Source organism: Macadamia integrifolia, unplaced genomic scaffold (genome assembly GCF_013358625.1).
Source record: "Macadamia integrifolia cultivar HAES 741 unplaced genomic scaffold, SCU_Mint_v3 scaffold2769, whole genome shotgun sequence".
Classification (NCBI taxonomy): domain Eukaryota; kingdom Viridiplantae; phylum Streptophyta; class Magnoliopsida; order Proteales; family Proteaceae; genus Macadamia; species Macadamia integrifolia.
Window position 1 is genome coordinate 5488 of NW_024868950.1, and position 18587 is coordinate 24074.

General features: G+C 42.2%; 1 protein-coding gene across 1 annotated transcript; it reads left to right on the plus strand.

Annotated features, from left to right (window-relative positions):
• Positions 1–11132: 11132 nt before the first annotated feature.
• On the plus strand, positions 11133–12952 carry LOC122067226. Its single transcript, XM_042631062.1, has 3 exons — positions 11133–11801; positions 11882–12067; positions 12191–12952. The coding sequence occupies exons 1-3, from the start codon at positions 11310–11312 to the stop codon at positions 12473–12475; spliced, it is 963 nt and encodes a 320-aa protein (XP_042486996.1). The 5' UTR covers positions 11133–11309; the 3' UTR covers positions 12476–12952.
• Positions 12953–18587: the final 5635 nt, after the last annotated feature.

Below are 18587 nucleotides of genomic sequence, written 5' to 3' on the forward strand. Positions count from 1 at the left end.
GCGAAAGAGGTAATCAGACAATCGATTAGAGCAGATACAGTGCAGAGTGGCTGAGTTCAGATTCATGTTCAGGAGAGTGGAAAAATGATTAAGTTTGGAGATGAAGTTGGAGTTAGGGTTTACACCCACTTCAGTCCAAACAATTGTAGTTCATTCGTGAAGGTTTTTCCAGGGTATAAGGCCTCTTGCTGTGTTTTATCCCCTGATGTTGAACTGAGAAAACATAATCGATCCAGAGAGAAGAGGATCAACCAGGTTTTTACAGTCTCGAAGGTGGAGACTAATGGTTTTAATGGAAAATTGTCGAACCCTCTAAAAAACCCAAATAGGCATGCTGAAAATGGTCATTCTAGTTTGGGTTCTGGTCAATCTTTCCGAAATTTTGATGATTCTGAGAGTAACATTTATCTTCGTCGCCTGGTTAGAAATGGGGAACTGGAGGAAACTTTGAAGATTCTGGAGAACATGCTGCATGGTGACATCATGGATACCATTCCCTGTACAAGTCTGATTCGTGGGCTCAGTAAGGTGGGTAAGACTAAGAAAGACAACTAGGGTTTTAGAGATTCTTGAAGAGTCTAGGGCTGATCCAGATGTTATATATCCTACTATGTATTGATTAGTGGCTACTGCAAGTTTTCTTGTCATAAACACAAGAAAATATGAGAAAATATGAAAATATAATAAAACATAAATGAATGATTATATAATAATTTCTTATGTGTCTATCTTTCTTCTAAAATTAAAAATTTTAAAATTTTTTAATTTTTTTTTATTTTCTTCTCTTAATAACCAAATATACATACTCTTTTTATTTTTTCATCATTTTTTCTCTTTTCTTTTCTTCTCTTGGCTACCAAACATAGCTTTAGGGTGACACTGAAAATTTTCTTTTATTTTTTTTATTAATTAATATTATTATTATTATTATATTTTGTGTGTGCGTGTGTGTGAAGTGAACTTACCAAAGGTTTTGGGTTACCGAAGGCATATACCAAGTACTAACTAAACCCAACCCAACCTAATCTCAGCTTTAACAAGGCCCAATGGTGGGGTGGGATTTGGGCCATTTGGCGTTGTACTCGTGTGGGTTCCAAGTGCCCACCACTATTTCTGGTCTTTGTTTTTAACGGAAAAGTTAGAGCTCTATTCATATATATAGCTTGGCAACAATAATGAAAGGGCCTACCAACTCGCCTTTTTGACCAGTCAGGATTGCTGAGAGGGTGAGAGAGCTTTTGTACACTTTCTCTGGCTGGGGGTGAGAAATGCGGTGGAACATCTTTGGCGTGTACTACGTGGACTTGGTTATTTGGGCACAAAAATCCTATACAGATCGGCAGTGAGCAGCAGTGTCGGGGATCTCCCCAACCACATATGTTCAACTTTGGACCCTACTTTGTAGTTCTATGTTTGGGGCAGGTCAAACTCAGGCCAGGCCTCGAGACCTTGATCCTATTCAAGATTCAACATTGAACCGACCCAATATGATCACTGATTCCATATTGAAGCTCTGGAGGACAGGTAAGGTATAAGGGATAGGAAAGCAGCTCGCAATCCATAAATTTCAATTAGGACTGCAACAGGGTCGAGATGAGCTGAGTTTTTGAGAACCCCAATCCAAATCTGAATCCCCTTAGCTGCCCAAAGCCTGGCTTGGGCTGGCCTGGCTCATATTTGGGGTCTGAAAAATCCAACTCTAATCTGCCCTCTAGGCAGAGTCAGGTTGACTTTGATTGAACTTTACCATGGGTAGGTGGAAGAAAGATGTAAAGACTGATCTGAGTTGGACTGGGGAGAAGAAAAAGATCAGGAAGAAGAATAAGCCTGACTCAACTTTGACCTCGGCCGACCTTAACCCAGAGTTAGAAATTTCGAATCCTAATTCGCCTTTTGGGCCCTCCGCCCTGGACATGTTCTAGGGTGGGCCAGGGCCAAACATCACCCTTAGACTTTCAATAATAGGGGGCGAGACATGAATTATGTGGAAAGCAAGAAAAGATCAAGGAAAACCCTTAATTTCTTTTCAAATTCCCACATGAGTTCACGTGTTTTGTAGCAACCCTCGCTCGAGGCTTAATATGGTACCATCCCAAATATTTATTGGGATTCTTTTTATTTTCTTTTCTTGCTTTTTAATTCCAGTAATAAAATCACCGCAGAAAGTGTAGACAAGAAGTACAGAACTTCCATGCCCTGCCTTATTCCCTTTGTTCCTTTGTCCCATCTCACCTAAGCTTGAGCTTAACTTTCATCCTTATACATTTTTATAGATGCCGACACATATAATCTAATAGATGAGTGGTTCTCCGCGTTGAAAGGTCTCGTTAATGATATGTACAATGAGTTTGTCATATTTTATTCATTGTTTTCTTGTTCAATAATTTGCTCTTATCGGAAAGAAAAAAAAAAGAATCTTTGCCATGGAACGTGGTCTACTTTAATGTTTCCTGTGATTATCCATCTCCTCTAAATAAGAGGTAGGTGTGTCTTTTTACACAGGAAAAAAAGTGAAATAAAAATATAAGATTGGCCACACTCCAAAACAAAGACTAGACAAGATTGACACTTTATTGACCATTTTGAATCAATTCATTCACTTTTGAAATATTGTAACAAAGGAACCACTTTGGCATTACTATTCTAAATCACTGAGCCTCTTATAAAATGTGTAGATGAATGCAATAAGCTGTAGTTAGGAAAATATTTTCCCTAAAACCTAAACACCCAACGACTTAGGTTTACACACCAATCTCCAAGATCATAGCCTCTCTTCTTCGAGACCTAGAGTAAATAAAATCTAATTTAGCAAAGACCGTAATTGAAAGAAGGAAACAAGACATCCAATACGTAGGTATGACCAATACGTAGGTATGAAGCTAACAAAATAATTTTATTAGAACTTATCTCCCGGCTTGGGATAACGAAGGAAATTTCTTATATCCCAATTTTTTCTCTCCCTTTTTGTAAAATTTTGCTAAATATTAGTCTTAATTTCAGAGAAGAAAATTGGAGTGCCAAGATAATTAACACATTCAATAATTGATCTATTGACTAAACTACAAGACACCGTAATATTCCCCCACTACATTCCTACTAAAGATAACACTGATATTTTTAAAATTAATGTATTGATCGGAAAGATATTGAAATAGATTTATAATACAAAAACTAAATTTATCATATACAAACAACAAATGGGTAATTTTAGGGCATTCGCTACCATTTTTAATACTCTTAAAAAGATTAAGATCCCTACATACACTCAAAATTCGAGGTAAACCCCCATAGCAACAATAAATAGGTCATATACAAAGAATTTTAACACCGAACTTTTTTTATTTTTTGGTAAAAATTTAATCTGTTAACCCGAAAGGTTTTGAAATAGAGCATGCAAAGTTGAGATATCGTTCTTATTTTTATTTATTTTTACGCTAATGACGGGTGTCCAGGCCTTCGGCCTGACTAGTCCCATGGGCCGATACTGATCTCACAACCGCATGGACTGGGTCATACCGGGGTTGAATTAGAACCATATAACTTTCACTAAAAGCAGTGAAGAGCACTAAACATCCCCGTGTGAGTGGCCCAAGGTTTACGGCTCGTACCAAGTTCGTTGCTTACCAACTGCACTACCCTCTTGGATTAAGATATCGTTCTTGGAGCTTTGACCAATTTGATTATTGTGATTCACAGAGAAGGCCTTAACACATCCATTTTATTGGCCTTTCGTGACCAAAGATTTTTAGACTTTGATGATTCCCTCCTAGGAGCCATCGAAACCAGTCTTTGTTATGGTCCTATCCATTTTATTGTTTACCTAGACATGTCCATAGCACTTACTGACCCAAATATTTTACAATCTCTCAAAATTAACCTCAAAAGCCACGGATACCGAATGATGCACGGATCAATTCCTATTGCAGTCATTCACCGTATCAAATACAAACCAATGAAGACTGTCAAACCTAGAGCCCTCAAACGATCCCCTAAAGGACAAACCCTTTACCTTGAAACCGACTGTATTCAAGGACAAATTGTCTACCCCAGACTTGTTCAGTGGAAAGACATCACTTTCCCTGAAGAATGGAAACTACAAACTACTACACAACAGCCTCAGATCTCAAACACAAACATCCAGTCTATATCTCAAACTATGGATGGATTAGTCACCCTCAAATTTAACCGACAAATTCCCCCTCCGGTTCATCAAAATTCGAGAAGGTCTTGCTCTAAAGCTTTGACCTCTTCTGAAACTTTCCATTGGATTCTTCCTCTTAGGACTCCACCCCCGATCTCAAATCTCTCTGGATTACATCAAGGTCAAAATATTGTCCACGGTACTTATGATATTTCATCATCTGTATCCGAACCTACCCACTCTGGACAACAACCTGATCAAAACCAACCCCAATCTCCGACACCTTCTAATGTAGCTCCACCCGAACGGAACTCAGGTGTCTATATGATCCAGGTTGATTACGAGTACCAAATTGACAAACCCTTCCTTAGGACCGATTTTGAATCACCCAAAAATAAACAAAAATGTGATTGGTTCTTCAAAACCTTTAATCTTGAACAACAAGCCCAGATTAGAATAAATTTGTATAATTTTATGACAAACCTTAAAAAAAATGTTTTCTTTTTTACATATTTTGATATTTATGCCCAAGATAATAACATAGATTACCCTTGGCATAATCAAATCTGCACTCAAACTGCTTCTCATAAGTCTTGGACCTTTAATTCTGGTCCAGCTACAACTACTATCCATCCCCCGGTGGAAAGCATTAAATATGCTTTTAAAAATATTGAGATAATCGCTTCCCCATTCAAAGTCGCCGAACAGGATGACCCAAATAGAAAACAAATCGAATAACTAAACTTTACAAATTTAAGTCTCCAAACCATCGGCAATCAACTTTCCCGAGTTGAATGCCTGGTCCAACCAAAACCGTTAGCCTCCTCATCTATGACTCCGGTTCTGGTTCCTTCATCAACTCCACTATTCAAACCTTATCATATTTCAAGACAACAACAAAACTTACTTAACAAATCTTATATACTTGATCAAATTAATCATCATCTCACTTTTTTGGAAGCCCCTCAAACACCAATTCAAAGTCAACCAACTGCTGAATCCGCTAATAGAAGTGGCGTTCGCACCATTAAAGGATACTCTTCAAACTCTTCCTCCGATTCAGGAAATGAGTCTGATAATTTTCCTCAAATTACATATATATATATACACACACACACACACACACACACACACACACACACACAAACAACAAATGGGTAATTTCAGGGCATTTGTTACCAATTTTAATACAGTTAAAAAGATTATGATCCATATATACATTCAAATGTAGGATTAAACGCTAATGTATTTCTGAAATTTCCGCCATTGGGAGTTGGTTAACTTGGAGCAACAAACAATTTGGTGATCGAAGGGATTGAAGCTAAATTGGATCGATTTTTCACTAACATGGAGTCGTCACTCTTGTATCCTCAAGGCAGTGTGATTCAAGAACCAATGGCCACATCTAGTCACAAAGCTATTATCCTTCAAACCACCATCTCTTCTAGAAATTTTCTAGGCCATTTAGATTTAAAGCCTTCTGGTCATTGAAAACTTCCTTCTATGGTCCAATCAATTCCTTCGCATGCTTCAGAGGAAATGCCATATGAAGAATTTGATGGTCATACTTCAGAGGAAATGCCACCGTATTAGATTTGTCTTGTACTACCTTCGCTCCAAGGAATGAAAAACTTGATTTGTGTTGTGTCTTGTTGGTCCATGTATTTTCTTTCGTTTGCCTCATCTTATAATGGTGTGGTGCCTTTAGCTTCTTGCTTATTTGGCTTGTATGCTGCCTTTTGGCTGTCTTCTTGCTCTTTTTCTTTAATATATTTTTTATTCATCCAAAAAAAAAAAAAAATTCCTAGGCATGCTAATACAGTTCAGGGTCCTGATTTTACCAAGTGATTAGTAAGCTCTCAACCTTACACGATATTCTAAGAAAATGGAATAAATATGAAGTGGTAAATTGAGTTTCAAGTATGAGAATCTCAAGAAAGATTTGGATCTTTTTTATCTTACTTCTGTTGACATGAGAAACGATCAATGGTTCCTTAAAGAATAGAAGATCACTGCCTTGCTCAATAGTGTCCCACCAAGAAGAATTACTTTGGCAACAAAAATTCCTCTTGGATTGGACTAATCTTGGAGATCGCAAAACTAGATTCTTTCATCTTACAAACTAAGGGTGTCAAAATATAACCAAAGCTGACCGGTTATAACCGAATCAAACCGCAATATAGTAAATTGATCTGACTTTAGTTTTATAAGCCATAATTTTGGTTCAGAACCAAAAAATCGATGGCTAACTGACGACACTTAGTATTAAAGACTTAAAGTGTTTTGAATTTCGATGAGTCTCTTCGAAAAGGGGGGGGGGAAACAAAGTACTAACCAAGAAAGAAGCTTCACTTTCACATAATCACACTTCTTGATTTCCTACTTTCTAGGATCATAGTTAATTAGTTATCATATGTGTAGTCTTTTATATAGAAAGTATATTGTCCTTAGCAAAATAAAAAGTATCGTCTTGACTCTTTAGGAAATTCAATATATGTAGAATTCACACTAGCTATAAGATGCAAACCATTTTCTAAAACGACACTATTAACTGCATGTAAACTGGTTGTGAACCGAATAACAAAAACCGATTAGAAACCGCTAAAACTGAAACCAAATGAAAAAAATTATAATTTCACCTTACTCCTATCCAGTGCGGTTTTGGTTTCACCTTAGCAAAATGAAAATCGAATCAGAATCAAACCGTATAACCAAAATCGCACCGGTTGACACCCCTATTACAAACATCAAGAGAAGAGGCAGAAATACCACTCTATCTATTAACCATGATGGTTTTATGCTGGTGATTGAAACAGATATTGGTAATGCTTTCCACTCTTTTTACCAAGATTTGTACTCCACTCAACACCCTATTTTGCAAGACTCTTATTTTGAATATATTCGGGGAGGAGTTACTCAAGAGGATAATGATACACTCCTTTGGCAAGTAACAGATGAAGAGATCACTACAACCGTGATGAGTGTGCCTGTGAAAAAGTCTCCAAGACTTGATGGCTATTCTGGTATGTCTTTTCATAAAACATAGTCTACGATCAGTGCCGAGGTAATCTCTGCTATCAGGAGCTTTTTCAACATAAGTTATTTCAGTCTCAATTTGAATCAGACTTAGGCACCATTTGATAACGTTCCATTTCTGCATTTTCTTATTTTTAGAAATGGAGAAACAACCTAAAAAATTTGATAAAGTTGTTTCATTTTACCCGTTTCTTGAAACATAAATCAAAATTTATATATATTTACAATTCTAGAAACAACTTTGACGAAACAAGTCGGACTTGTTTCGTCATTTCTAGAAACGAATTTGAGAGGAAAAAAAGGTTGTTGTGGCCGATAAATCTCTTAACTAATTAAATCTAAAAAGAGGCAATCGAAACTTCTCTCACTTTTGGGCATCCGATGATACTATTGGGGTTTTTAGTGGCATTATGTCTGCAAAAAATGTTTCGAGAAATAGATTTATCAAATACCAAAATATCCGTTTTTGTTTTCGAAAACGTGAAAATCCGTTTCTGCTGTTTCTAGACACAGAAACAACAGAAACATTATCAAAGGATGCCTTTTATTGCTCTCATTCCCATAATGGATAATCCTTCTTTTATTGGGGAATATTGGATTATAAGCTTCTGTAACTTCTTATACAAAGTTATCTCCAAAATCATTGTTAAGAAACTTATATCACTTTTAGATAAAATCATTTTCCTCAATCAGAATGGCTTCATTAAAGGAAGGCATATTTAGGATAACATTCTTATCTATCATGAGATCCTTCACAAAATCAAGCAAAATAGAAGAGGAAAGATGGGCCATATGACTGTCAAGGCAGACATTCAAAAGGCTTATGATAGTTTAGAATGGGCCTTTCTGTAGCAAGCTCTTTCTCATTTTGGCTTCAATTCACATGGATTAATCAAGTTCTGTTTTTGTGTGGAATTCCCACAGTTGAGCATAAATCTTAATGGCTCTTCTTTTCCGTTCTTTCGCCCTTCTAAAGGTCTTCGGCAGGAGATCCTACTTCGGCACATCTTGCAAAAGCTATAGCTGACAGCCATATCAACGGGACAAATTGGGAAGGGTTAAGAGATCTTAGTATCTCTCATCTTACCTTTACAGATGATCTCATTTTCTTTGGAAAAGCGTCCATGTTAGAAGCTAGAGAATTAAACAGCATCCTAGAAGAGTATTTCCCATTCTCATGTCAAGCCATTAATCTCCAAAAGACTAGAGCTCAATTCGTCCATGTGTTTCCTCATCTTTGAAGAGACAACTCAGCAATTTCTTCCACATTATCCTCACCAGATTTATTGATACCTATCTTGGAATTCCTCTCATCAGTGGTAAACTCTCCTAGACCCATTGCTCTATCTTGACTCAAAAGATTTTCTACAAATTACAACATTGGAAGGCTAAGTTAATCTTAAGCCCTACAGGAAAGCTTGTTTTGGTTCAATCTTCTCTGTCCTTGATGTTGCTGCATTACATGTTTTGCTTCAAAATTCTTGGCTCAATACATAAAGAGCTCACAGCCTTAAGTAGGAATTTCTTCTCGTCAAATGGGGAAGCTTCTCATATTCTTACTGTATCTTGGAAAACCATTTGTCAACCTAAGCACTTTGGCTGTCTTAATGTGAAAGAACCTTCCATCATGAATCTAACCCTTTTGGTTGAGAAAGGTTGGGACCTCATTCATAATCCTTCTTTGTTCTGGAGCAGTGTTATGAAGCAAACTAGTTCCCTTATACTTCGTTTATGAAACCTTCTTATTCATTCTCCTCCTCTTGCAAATGGAAATATTTATGCTCTTCTAGAGATCTTTTAAACAAGGGGCCCTTTTTTTCTTATCAAGTTGGTGATGGTGCTTCTATCAATCCTTGGGATGATTAATGGATTCCTTTATATCCTCCTACCTCAACCCCTTTCCTTTTTACCAAGGCATGCACCTAATCATGTTGCTGATTTCATCAACCACACAAGAAAAGAATGGAAGTTAAATTTAATTCTCTATTGGTGGCTCTCAGATATCAGATATCGTATAAAGAATTATTTCCATTCTTATTCCCTTATTTCAGGTTGAGGATAAAGCAGTTTGGTTTGTTATAGCAAGTGAAAACTTTACTGTTGCATCATCCTACGACGTTGCTATCAACGAATTGGGATTTCTTGAAAGTTCAATGTGGCTCAAAATCTGGAAATTGCCAACTACTTCTAAATTTCAATACATCATTTGGAAAATCATTCATCGAAGCATTTCATTCCATTATCTTCTCAATATTAGAGGTATGCGACTTAACCCTTTTTTCAGCTTTGTATACACCAGATTTAGAACAACCACCATTTTTCCAAGGATTGTGAATTTGCTCATCAAATATGGAAAGTTGCTGGTCTACATCAACTTTTCCTGAACAAACCTATTCATGAAATGAATAGCCTCCTTATCACTAACTTCAGAGCCAAGAACAGAGATGAATCGTTGAAAATGTCCTTCTGCAGTATCATGCAAGGGTGTCAATTATGAGCCCACACTGGTAGGCCCAACCCGAACCGATCCGTTTAATAAATGTGTCGGGTTTATTAAACAGGTGTTCACAGTGCAAGTAGCTAACCCGTCGGTCGCTCGACTGAACCTACATGTTTATATGCCCAGCTTGAACTAACTCATTATAGCCCGACCCAGCCCGACCCCCTTTAATACTACATAAATTTCTATTTTGCCATTACTAGTAAGAAACAAATTATACTTTCTTACCCTTTGCTTTGTAATAGGATTTGATTTAATTAAACTTTAATTTATAAGTTGTAAATGTCATAATCTCTTCTTTTTCTTTGTAAGTTGTAAATGTCATAATTTCTCATATCATTTCTCCTTTTTTTATTAAAGATCTGCCTCACCTATTTTTAGGCATTCAAACAACTTAAGAAAAGAATTTTAGGGTAAACATGTTTAAATCTCGTTTAGATTTAAATAAGTCCGTAGCCCGATTAAGACCTGTTTAAGGAAGCTTGATTAAAGTCAGACACCGATCGACCCAATTATAAACCGTACCATGCCCCCAAAGCTAGGCCGTTTACTTAAACAGGCATTCACGGTGCAAAACTTCTAAATGCTCAAGCCCAATTAAACCCAACCGAGACCGACCCAACCTGATCGGTTGACACCCCAATATCATGTAGCATATCTGGACCTAAGAGGGTTCAGTTTATCATTAATGATTGTCTTTCATTGCGATGTAATTTCAGCCCTATTTCATTTTCTCACTGTCTTAGAGGAACTAATAGTGTAGCTAATGCCAAAGCTACGGCTGGAGCTTAGAGCTCAACACTCTTTGTTCAGGGAGGATTCTCCAGTCTCCTCCACCCCTCTTTTGTTTTCTGTGAACTTGTATGCTGGCTATTTTGGAACTATGTTCCTTATATAATAAATTGTGTTTATTAAAAAAAAAAAGTGAATACTATTATTTATTGTATAAAAATATATATAAAATCTACAAGGGCCAGGTATCAACTTCTTTTTTTTTAAATTAATTTATGTAATGACAAAAGCAGTGGTTGTGATGGGAAGGTGATCCAATTAATAGAGTAATGCATGGTTTTACAGCTTCACAGGAAGAAAAAACACTCAAGAGCCCATTTAATAATAATAATCGTGGTAGGACGGAATTGCCACCTCTCTCTCTCTCTCTCTCTCCTGTGCCAACCCTACGTCTTGATCCAGAAAATTAAAGAATAAAAAAATATACAAATAGTGTGCAGTTGCAGATGCAGTGCCCTTAACCAACAAGGAAAAAATTTCACCCGTCAGATTCGTATCAAGTGACGTCCATACCCGCGTGGGCCTTAAAGCTTTCGGCTCCATCGAACCGTTGACAGCTTAGATGTCTTGAACAATAAAGGTACCAACAATAAAAGTGCGTGTGAAAGTGAATCCACTGGGAAATTAACCAAAATAAAATCATTAATTAATGCTGTCCTTATGGAACTTTTAAGAGACTTGAGACCTGAAGATAGCTTAGATTGGGTTGGAAAAGAGTCGGGAAGAGACTCTGCTTCTGCTTCTGTTCTGATCTGATCTGATCTGCTTCTTTCTATCTGTGTTGTGTGTTCTGGGTTGTGGCCTTGTGGGTCTAAGGAGTGAAGAGAGGAGAGAGCAGAAATGCACGCGAAGACGGATTCAGAGGTGACAAGCTTGGCGGCATCGTCCCCAACGAGGTCACCTCCTAGAGGGAGACCGGTGTACTACGTGCAGAGCCCATCAAGAGACTCGCACGATGGTGAGAAGACCACCACTTCCTTCCATTCCACGCCGGTGCTTAGCCCTATGGGTTCCCCTCCTCACTCACACTCCTCCGTGGGCCGTCACTCTCGGGAGTCCTCCACCAGTCGTTTCTCCGGTTCCCTCAAGCCAGGCTCTCGCAAGATCTTACCCAATGAAGCCACCCGTGGAAGCGATCGCAAAGGTCACAAGTCTTGGAAGGAACCCGTCATCGAAGAAGAGGGTCTTCTTAACGATGATGATACGGAGAAGGGTTTACCCCGTCGATGCTATCTTCTTGCTTTTGTTGTTGGATTCATGTTTCTTTTCTCCTTTTTCTCCTTGATTTTATGGGGAGCCAGTCGTCCTCAGAAACCCCAAATCAATATGAAGGTAGAAACCCGTCTTTAATTTCCTTGTTTCAGAGGATTAAGGAGAACATTTATGTGAAATGAGTGGTTAACTTTTTGCAGAGCATCACATTCGAGCACTTCGCGCTTTCAGCGGGCTCGGATTCTTCTGGAGTGGCAACAGAGATGGTCTCCATGAACTCCACTGTTAAGTTCACCTACCGAAACACTGCGACGTTTTTTGGGGTCCATGTGACATCAACGCCTTTCGATCTCACCTACTCCATGCTTACCATCGGCACTGGAACCGTAAGCAACTGTTCTTTCTCAAAACAAACATTTAATTTTGTTTGCAATTTAGGGAATTCAATTCAACTTTGTTCTTCGGTTCTGAAATTTATCTTTCTGGGTCAACTGGGAAAAAAATTGCAGGTGAACAAGTTCTATCAATCAAGGAAGAGCCAAAGAACAGTGGCAGTAGTAGTGTCTGGGAACAAGATCCCGATGTATGGAGGAGGTGCTAGTCTGAGCAGTTCAGGTGGAAACCTGACTGCGCCGGTGCATCTGAAACTAGATTTCATGATCCGTTCGAGAGCTTATGTTCTGGGCAAATTGGTTAAACCGAAGTTCTTTAAAAACATCGACTGCTCAATCGTCTATGACCCCAAGAAGATTAATGTTCCCCTTTCACTCAAGAACTCCTGCACATACGATTAATTTGATGTTCTGTTCAAGTGGGTCTGAGAAATTTGAGAATAGAATAGTCCCAAATCCCAATAATGTCTCCAATTGCAACAGATGGAGATGGGTTCACAGTTGTCTTCTCTGTAGATCAGAAGGAGAAGAAATTCAATTATTAGAGACGACGATCGAGGAAGAAGGGGAATCGCTTTCCATTAATTTCTGTTCCTTCTTTTTTTTTTTTTTTTTTAATTACAGTGGGCGAAGTGGGAGACTGGACTGGAGACAGCTAATACGGGCAGCTTTGGGGCAGTGGGGGCAGGTGTTGAGTACTTGAGTGACTTGTGGTTTTGGTTGCCCCGATTTGCCCGGAAGAGTAAAGAGAGCTTCAGATTCCGTTTGGCGTGATTTTTTTTTTTTTTTAATTATTACTTAAAGTGTTAATTACTGTAATAAATAAATAAAATAAATAGATGAAAAGGTTTCTAGCCCTTGGGTTGGGTTTTGTTTTCATTCACGTACGTGAAAATTCAACGCTTAAATTATTTGAAACCAGATCTTCTCCAATGCAGTTGGGTGGGGTTCTTTTACTGTGCAATAGAAGCAGCAGTTCAGATTCATCGTCGTTAATGAGATGTGTGTTCATGTGTTGGGTTCTATTGAAACACTCTCGGGCATTAGATCTAAACTGTCACCTCTATTATACCGTAGAAAAGTCAGATCTCTCAGTGCACATCTAACAATTGAGAGCATTTGAACATGCAACTTAACACTTGACACCCACCCAAGGGGTCTCTAGCTGCTGCATGTGCTGGAGAGGATCCCGGGTCCAAATTATTTAATGCATTTGTGTGGATGACACTTCTTTGGGTGAAGTTCTATTGTTGTAACCTCCAGTTATGATTTAATTTAGGTGAAATCAATTGTGTGCTCCATATGGTCATCTCCATTTGATTGAAATTCATTCTCCGAATCTAAACATCCTCCCAAAGGAATGAATACTCCGTTCCTCCGGGTGGGCTCAGTAACTGAATTTTGGGAAAAGAGGGTGATAGATGTCCGTGAAGAATAAGAGTGGATGAGGATTTTATTTTTATTTTTTTGTCTGGTAGAAAGATGAGACGATTAATTGGTGAGGACACTAGTAGAGATCATAATCAATTTCCTATATCCATTGATGTTCTACTAGCCATCGTGTTGAGGAACTCCTAAGTAGTGATCATCCAGGTCAACCCATAGTTATGTAGACGATCGACATGTGTTCAAGTAGTGATCCAACGACTGTGCTATTACAAACCAGAACTGAGGCACCGTACCGAGAACTATTGGATCACCGTTTGAACATGTGTCGATCGCCCAAGTATGGGCAAGACCTAGTTGAACACCACTTAGGATAGGATTGTTGATGTTCTTGTACAATTTCTTAGAGAGAGAGAGATTGTGTTCACCTTTTTATTTATTAAGCAAATTTATTGCAAAATGGGACAAGTGAAACAGGCATCCTTGTTACACAAATTAAAAGGCCAAGGATTAGAAACAAGCCATTATGTCCTACTTGTCAGGGAAAAGGCTTTCCCTGCTAGAATGAACGACAAAGGTTGCATCTCTAGAAACATAATGGGAGCAACACCCATCACACGGATTTTCCAGAAATCTAATGTCATCAAAAATGCCATGTTAGTGCGTGTTGCTGCCGAAAATCCGTATGAGCTGATCCTGCACAAATATAGAAGGCAGAGGCCCGGATGTTTATCCGGGGTTAGTCCTCCGACGCCCAAGTTAGAGATCGACCGCACAGCTTTTCACAAGGGTAATGGTGAGGGTTTTTCTGCATACCTTTTTTCCTCCGCTCAGGCCCTCTCTTATAGTCCTTAAGGTTTAGGGTTTCTCTTTTCCTTGGAGGAGTCCTCCTCGGATCCGCCTCCTTTCTTCTTCGAGTCTTACTCGGATACGTCTTATCCCCTTCGTGGGGAATATTCTCTCCACGCAGTTGACGTGGTCAGACTCCTTGCAGCCTCTAACAGGTGAGCGACACGTGTCCTCTCCTTAGATACCATGTGTTCTTACCCTACTGGATAATCAATTTGGCCGTATCAGTAGCCCCCTTACTCTCACCAGGAGGCTCTTCCTGTGGGAGTAACTAAGTTTTTCGTCATTTTTCTCATTCATGCATCCCTTCAGCCTTATTCCTTCGGCTTCGACTTTAGTTTTGCTTGCGACCGAGATCTTCGGTCAGGTCCTCTCGGCCTTGGCCTGAGCGCCCAACCGAGGTAGGGACCTTCGGTCAGGTCAGCTCGGCCTCGACCTGAGCTCCCAACCGAGGTAAAGACCTTCGATCAGTTTCGCTCAGCCTCGGCCTGAGCTCCCAATCGAGGTAGGGACCTTCGGTCAGGTCCGCTCGGCCTTAGCCTGTGTCCCAACCGAGGTAGGGACCTTCAGTCAGGTCTGCTCGGCCTTGGCCTTAGCTCCCAACCGAGGTGAGGACCTTCGGTCAGGTCTGCTCTGCCTTAGGCTGAGCTCCCAACAGAGGTGAGGGCCTTCAGTCAGATCTACTCAGTCTTGGCCTGAGCTCCCAATCGAGGTTGTGACCTTCGGTCAAGTCCGCTCGGCCTTGGCCTGAGCTCCCAACCGAGGTTGTGACCTTCAGTCAAGTCCGCTCGGCCTTGGCCTGAGCCCCCAACCTAGGTAGGGACCTTCAGTCAGGTCAGCTCGGCCTCGGCCTGAGCTCCCAACCGAGGTGAGGACCTTCGGTTGGGTCCGCTCAACCTTAGCCTGAGCTCCCAACCGAGGTAAGACCTTCGGTCAGGTCCACTCGGCCTTAGTTTGAGCTCCCAACCGAGGTTGTGACCTTCAGTCAGGTCCACTAGAGGCAGGGACCCTCGGTCAGGTCAGCTCAGCCTCGGCCTGAGCTCCCAACCGAGGTAAAGACCTTCGGTCAGGTCTGCTCGCCCTTGGCCTGAGCTCCCAACCGAGGTGAGGACCTTCGGTCAGGTCCACTCGGCCTTAGCCTGAGCTCCCAACCGAGGTTAAGACCTTCGGTCAGGTCTGCTCGGCCTTGGCCTGAGCTCCTAACCTAGGTTGTGGCCTTCGGTCAGGTCCGCTCGGCCTTGGCCTGAGCTCCCAATCGAGGTAAAGACCTTTGGTCAGGTCTACTCTGGCACAGATCTCGAGGGCCGATATTTGGTGACGTGACGGTGCCATTAATGCTCGGGCAGTCGTATCATTTTTCTTCTATTTATGAAGTGTGTGGGTCATTTTTGTTTTTCCCTCGGATAGCCTTCCTTCGGTCTAGGTGTTCCCTTTCCTTTAGCGGTTCGTCTTCACTAAAAGTAAGTACGATGTCTTGTTCATCCAGGTACAGTCCCTCGTCCTCTGGGAAGACGATGTCTAACCGTAGGTATCGGAGTCCAGGGGGGTCCGAGGGATGTCCTCGGACTCTTCCTCAATTCACCCTCTGCTCATGACTCGTCGTCCGCGGCCTTGCCGTCTAGGTCTGAGGGCGGCTCAAACGGTGAGGGATTCAGGGAGAGGATGCTTGAATCTCGAGCCCAGACCCAGGACCCCCTTGATGTGGAGGCTCTCCACATTGTTTCCACCATGGATGAGCTGGAGTTGGGGAAGCTAAGGGTCACCTTCAATATCTCGGATGCTTTCAAGCTCTGGCTACCGAAACCGACTGATCAAGCCAGCTATTGGAACTCTGAAGAGCTGTGCTTATATAAGGAGGTGTTTAAGGCCAGCCTTTGGCTTCCCTTCCATCCTTTGCCCGGGTGTTTCGGCACTACGGGATTTGTCCAACCCAGCTGACGTTGAACGGATGGCGGCAGATGCTCAGCTTCGTCGTCCTTTTATCTAGGCACCAGAGGCCTCTCTCCCTCCCTCTCTTTGTCAACTGCTTCCTTCTTCAGGCCTGTAAGGGGCTTTCGAGCTGGTACTACTTCAGCCCTCGAAAAGACCTTTGATTGTTAAACGATTACCTAACGTCGATCCATGGGTGGAAGGAGAAATTCTTCTTCGTGAGGTCATCCGAGGGGGTGCCCTTCAGCACAGTCTGGGATATCCCCGATTTGGGGATGGTGAACTCTGCCCCTGCCCTTCTTGGGACAGACGCGGAGTCGATGGCGATGGCGAAGGCGAAGCATCAAGACACTTGCCCTCCAGTTGAGTCCGACAACCTTAAGTTCGACACCATTTTGTTCAGATTCGGGCTTAGCCTGGGTGAGTTAGGCCAGCCCAAGTTTACTTGCCTCGGGTACTTGTGTTTCATACTAACTCCCTTCGTCTTCATGCGGTGCAAATCTCCAGGGTCGAGGCTAGGGCTGCAGCTGCGGAGAGGCAAGTCCAGCTAAGGGAGGCCAGGGCACAGGATGCGCAGCAGCAGCAGAGGCTGAAGAGGAAAGAGAAGAATGGGCCCCCTCCTCCGAAGCCCCCCCTCCGAAGAAAAGGTCTAGGGCCGAAGGACCTAGTACCGAAGCGGTCCAGGCCCTCACTGCTCCGGGCCATAGCTTGTCTGCCTGAGACTCTTCCCCCATGGCAGACTTCAGAAGCCCGAGGGCTAGGAATGTTAGGGCCGAGGTTGGCTTCGTCCCTCGGTGGTCGATTAAAGAAGACGACACTCTGTCCATCGGGTGTGTCTCTCGTGAGCTGTTACTGAATGGTAGCCTCCCCCGAGATGCCGCCGAAGCACAACGACAAGGGATGGCGGCCATGATCACTAGCGCCTGCATCTTCATGGCAGGGGTAAGCTTCGGCCTTCCAAACCTTAATTTATTATCATTGCAACGTACTGACCATCGATCTTATGCAGGCCCAAAACCAAGTGGGTCAGCTGGTGATCCGGGCCAAAGCCATGTCCCGAGACCTCGAGGCTTCTGAACGCGAGAAGTTAGTCTTAGAGAATGAGCGTTCGGTTCTCCTAGAGAAGGTGGAGCACCTAGAAGCGAGCCTTCTTCGTACTCGTCAGGAATGCGATCAGAAGCTTATAGAGTTGAAGGCACAGATAACGACAAGGGTTCAGGAGGTTGAGACCCGAGGGGCCGAGAAGTATAGGGCCTCTGAGGGCTTTCGGGAGGAGGTTAAGCATGCCATTGCCCCTGGGTTCACAATGGGTGCGACTGAGGTCCGAGATTGGGTCCTCGAGCATTACCCAGAGGTCTCTTTCGAGGACAGCGAGCTCATCTTCGAAGAGGAGTGTGTTGAGGCAGCCCCAACAGCCACTGAGGTTGCCAACGCCGACGGTGAAGGCTGTAGCGAGGAAGGTGAGGTTCAGCTGCAATGTGAGGTGCCTCTGACTCCTGGTCACGATGGCTCCGATGGGGAGACCCTCCACCATATTGACGACGAGGCCGTGAACCCAATAGAAGCCCCCTGAAGCCACCCTGTACCTTACCTCAGCCTTTGGGCGTTCTCTCTTTTTTTTGTGATGTGAGCCTTCAGGCCTTTTTATGTAATCTTGGCCTTCGGGCCTTTTAATGAATGAATATTTTCGTTTCTTCGAATACATTTGCCTTTTGCTTTTTTGCATTTTCTTTCTTATAAGGGGATCTTTAGCCTATAGGTAAGTGCAAGAAGGCCAAACCCCTCGGCGACCAAAGGATTAATACGCCTCTACTCTATTACGAGGCTTGGTTTTGCTCCATCGGCTTATCCGAGAGGTTTCCCACGTCCGAGGGCCATGGACTTAGGGATCCTGAACAAGTAGGATTTGACCGGTGCCCCCAACCGAGGTAAGGACCTTCGGTCAGGTCCGCTCGGCCTTGGCCTGAGCTCCCAACCTAGGTGAGGACCTTTGGTTAGGTCCGCTCGACCTTAACCTGAGCCCCCAGCCGAGGTTGTGACCTTCGGTCAGGTTAGCTCGGCCTTGGCCTAAGCTCCCAATCGAGGTGAAGACCTTCGGTCAGGTTCGCTTGGCCTTGGCCTGAGCTCCCAACCGAGGTAAAGACCTTCGGTTAGGTCCGCTCAACCTTGGCCTGAGCTCCCAACTGAGGTTGTGACCTTTGGTCAGGTCAGCTCGACCTTGGCCTGAGCTCCCAACCGAGGTGAAGACCTTTGGTCAGGTCAGCTCGGCCTTGGCCTGAGCTCCCAACCGAAGTTGTGACCTTCGGTCAGGTCAGCTGGCCTTAGCCTGAGCTCCCAACCAAGGTGAAGA

What these genes read in the sequence shown, in the direction of transcription:
- LOC122067226 (XM_042631062.1), top strand. Translation starts at nt 11,310, where the DNA reads ATGCACGCGAAGACGGATTCAGAGGTGACAAGCTTGGCGGCATCGTCC. An exon ending in AACCCCAAATCAATATGAAG is followed by an intron (nt 11,802 to 11,881) that starts GTAGAAACCCGT and finishes AACTTTTTGCAG; the next exon opens with AGCATCACATTCGAGCACTT. An exon ending in TTACCATCGGCACTGGAACC is followed by an intron (nt 12,068 to 12,190) that starts GTAAGCAACTGT and finishes AAAAAATTGCAG; the next exon opens with GTGAACAAGTTCTATCAATC.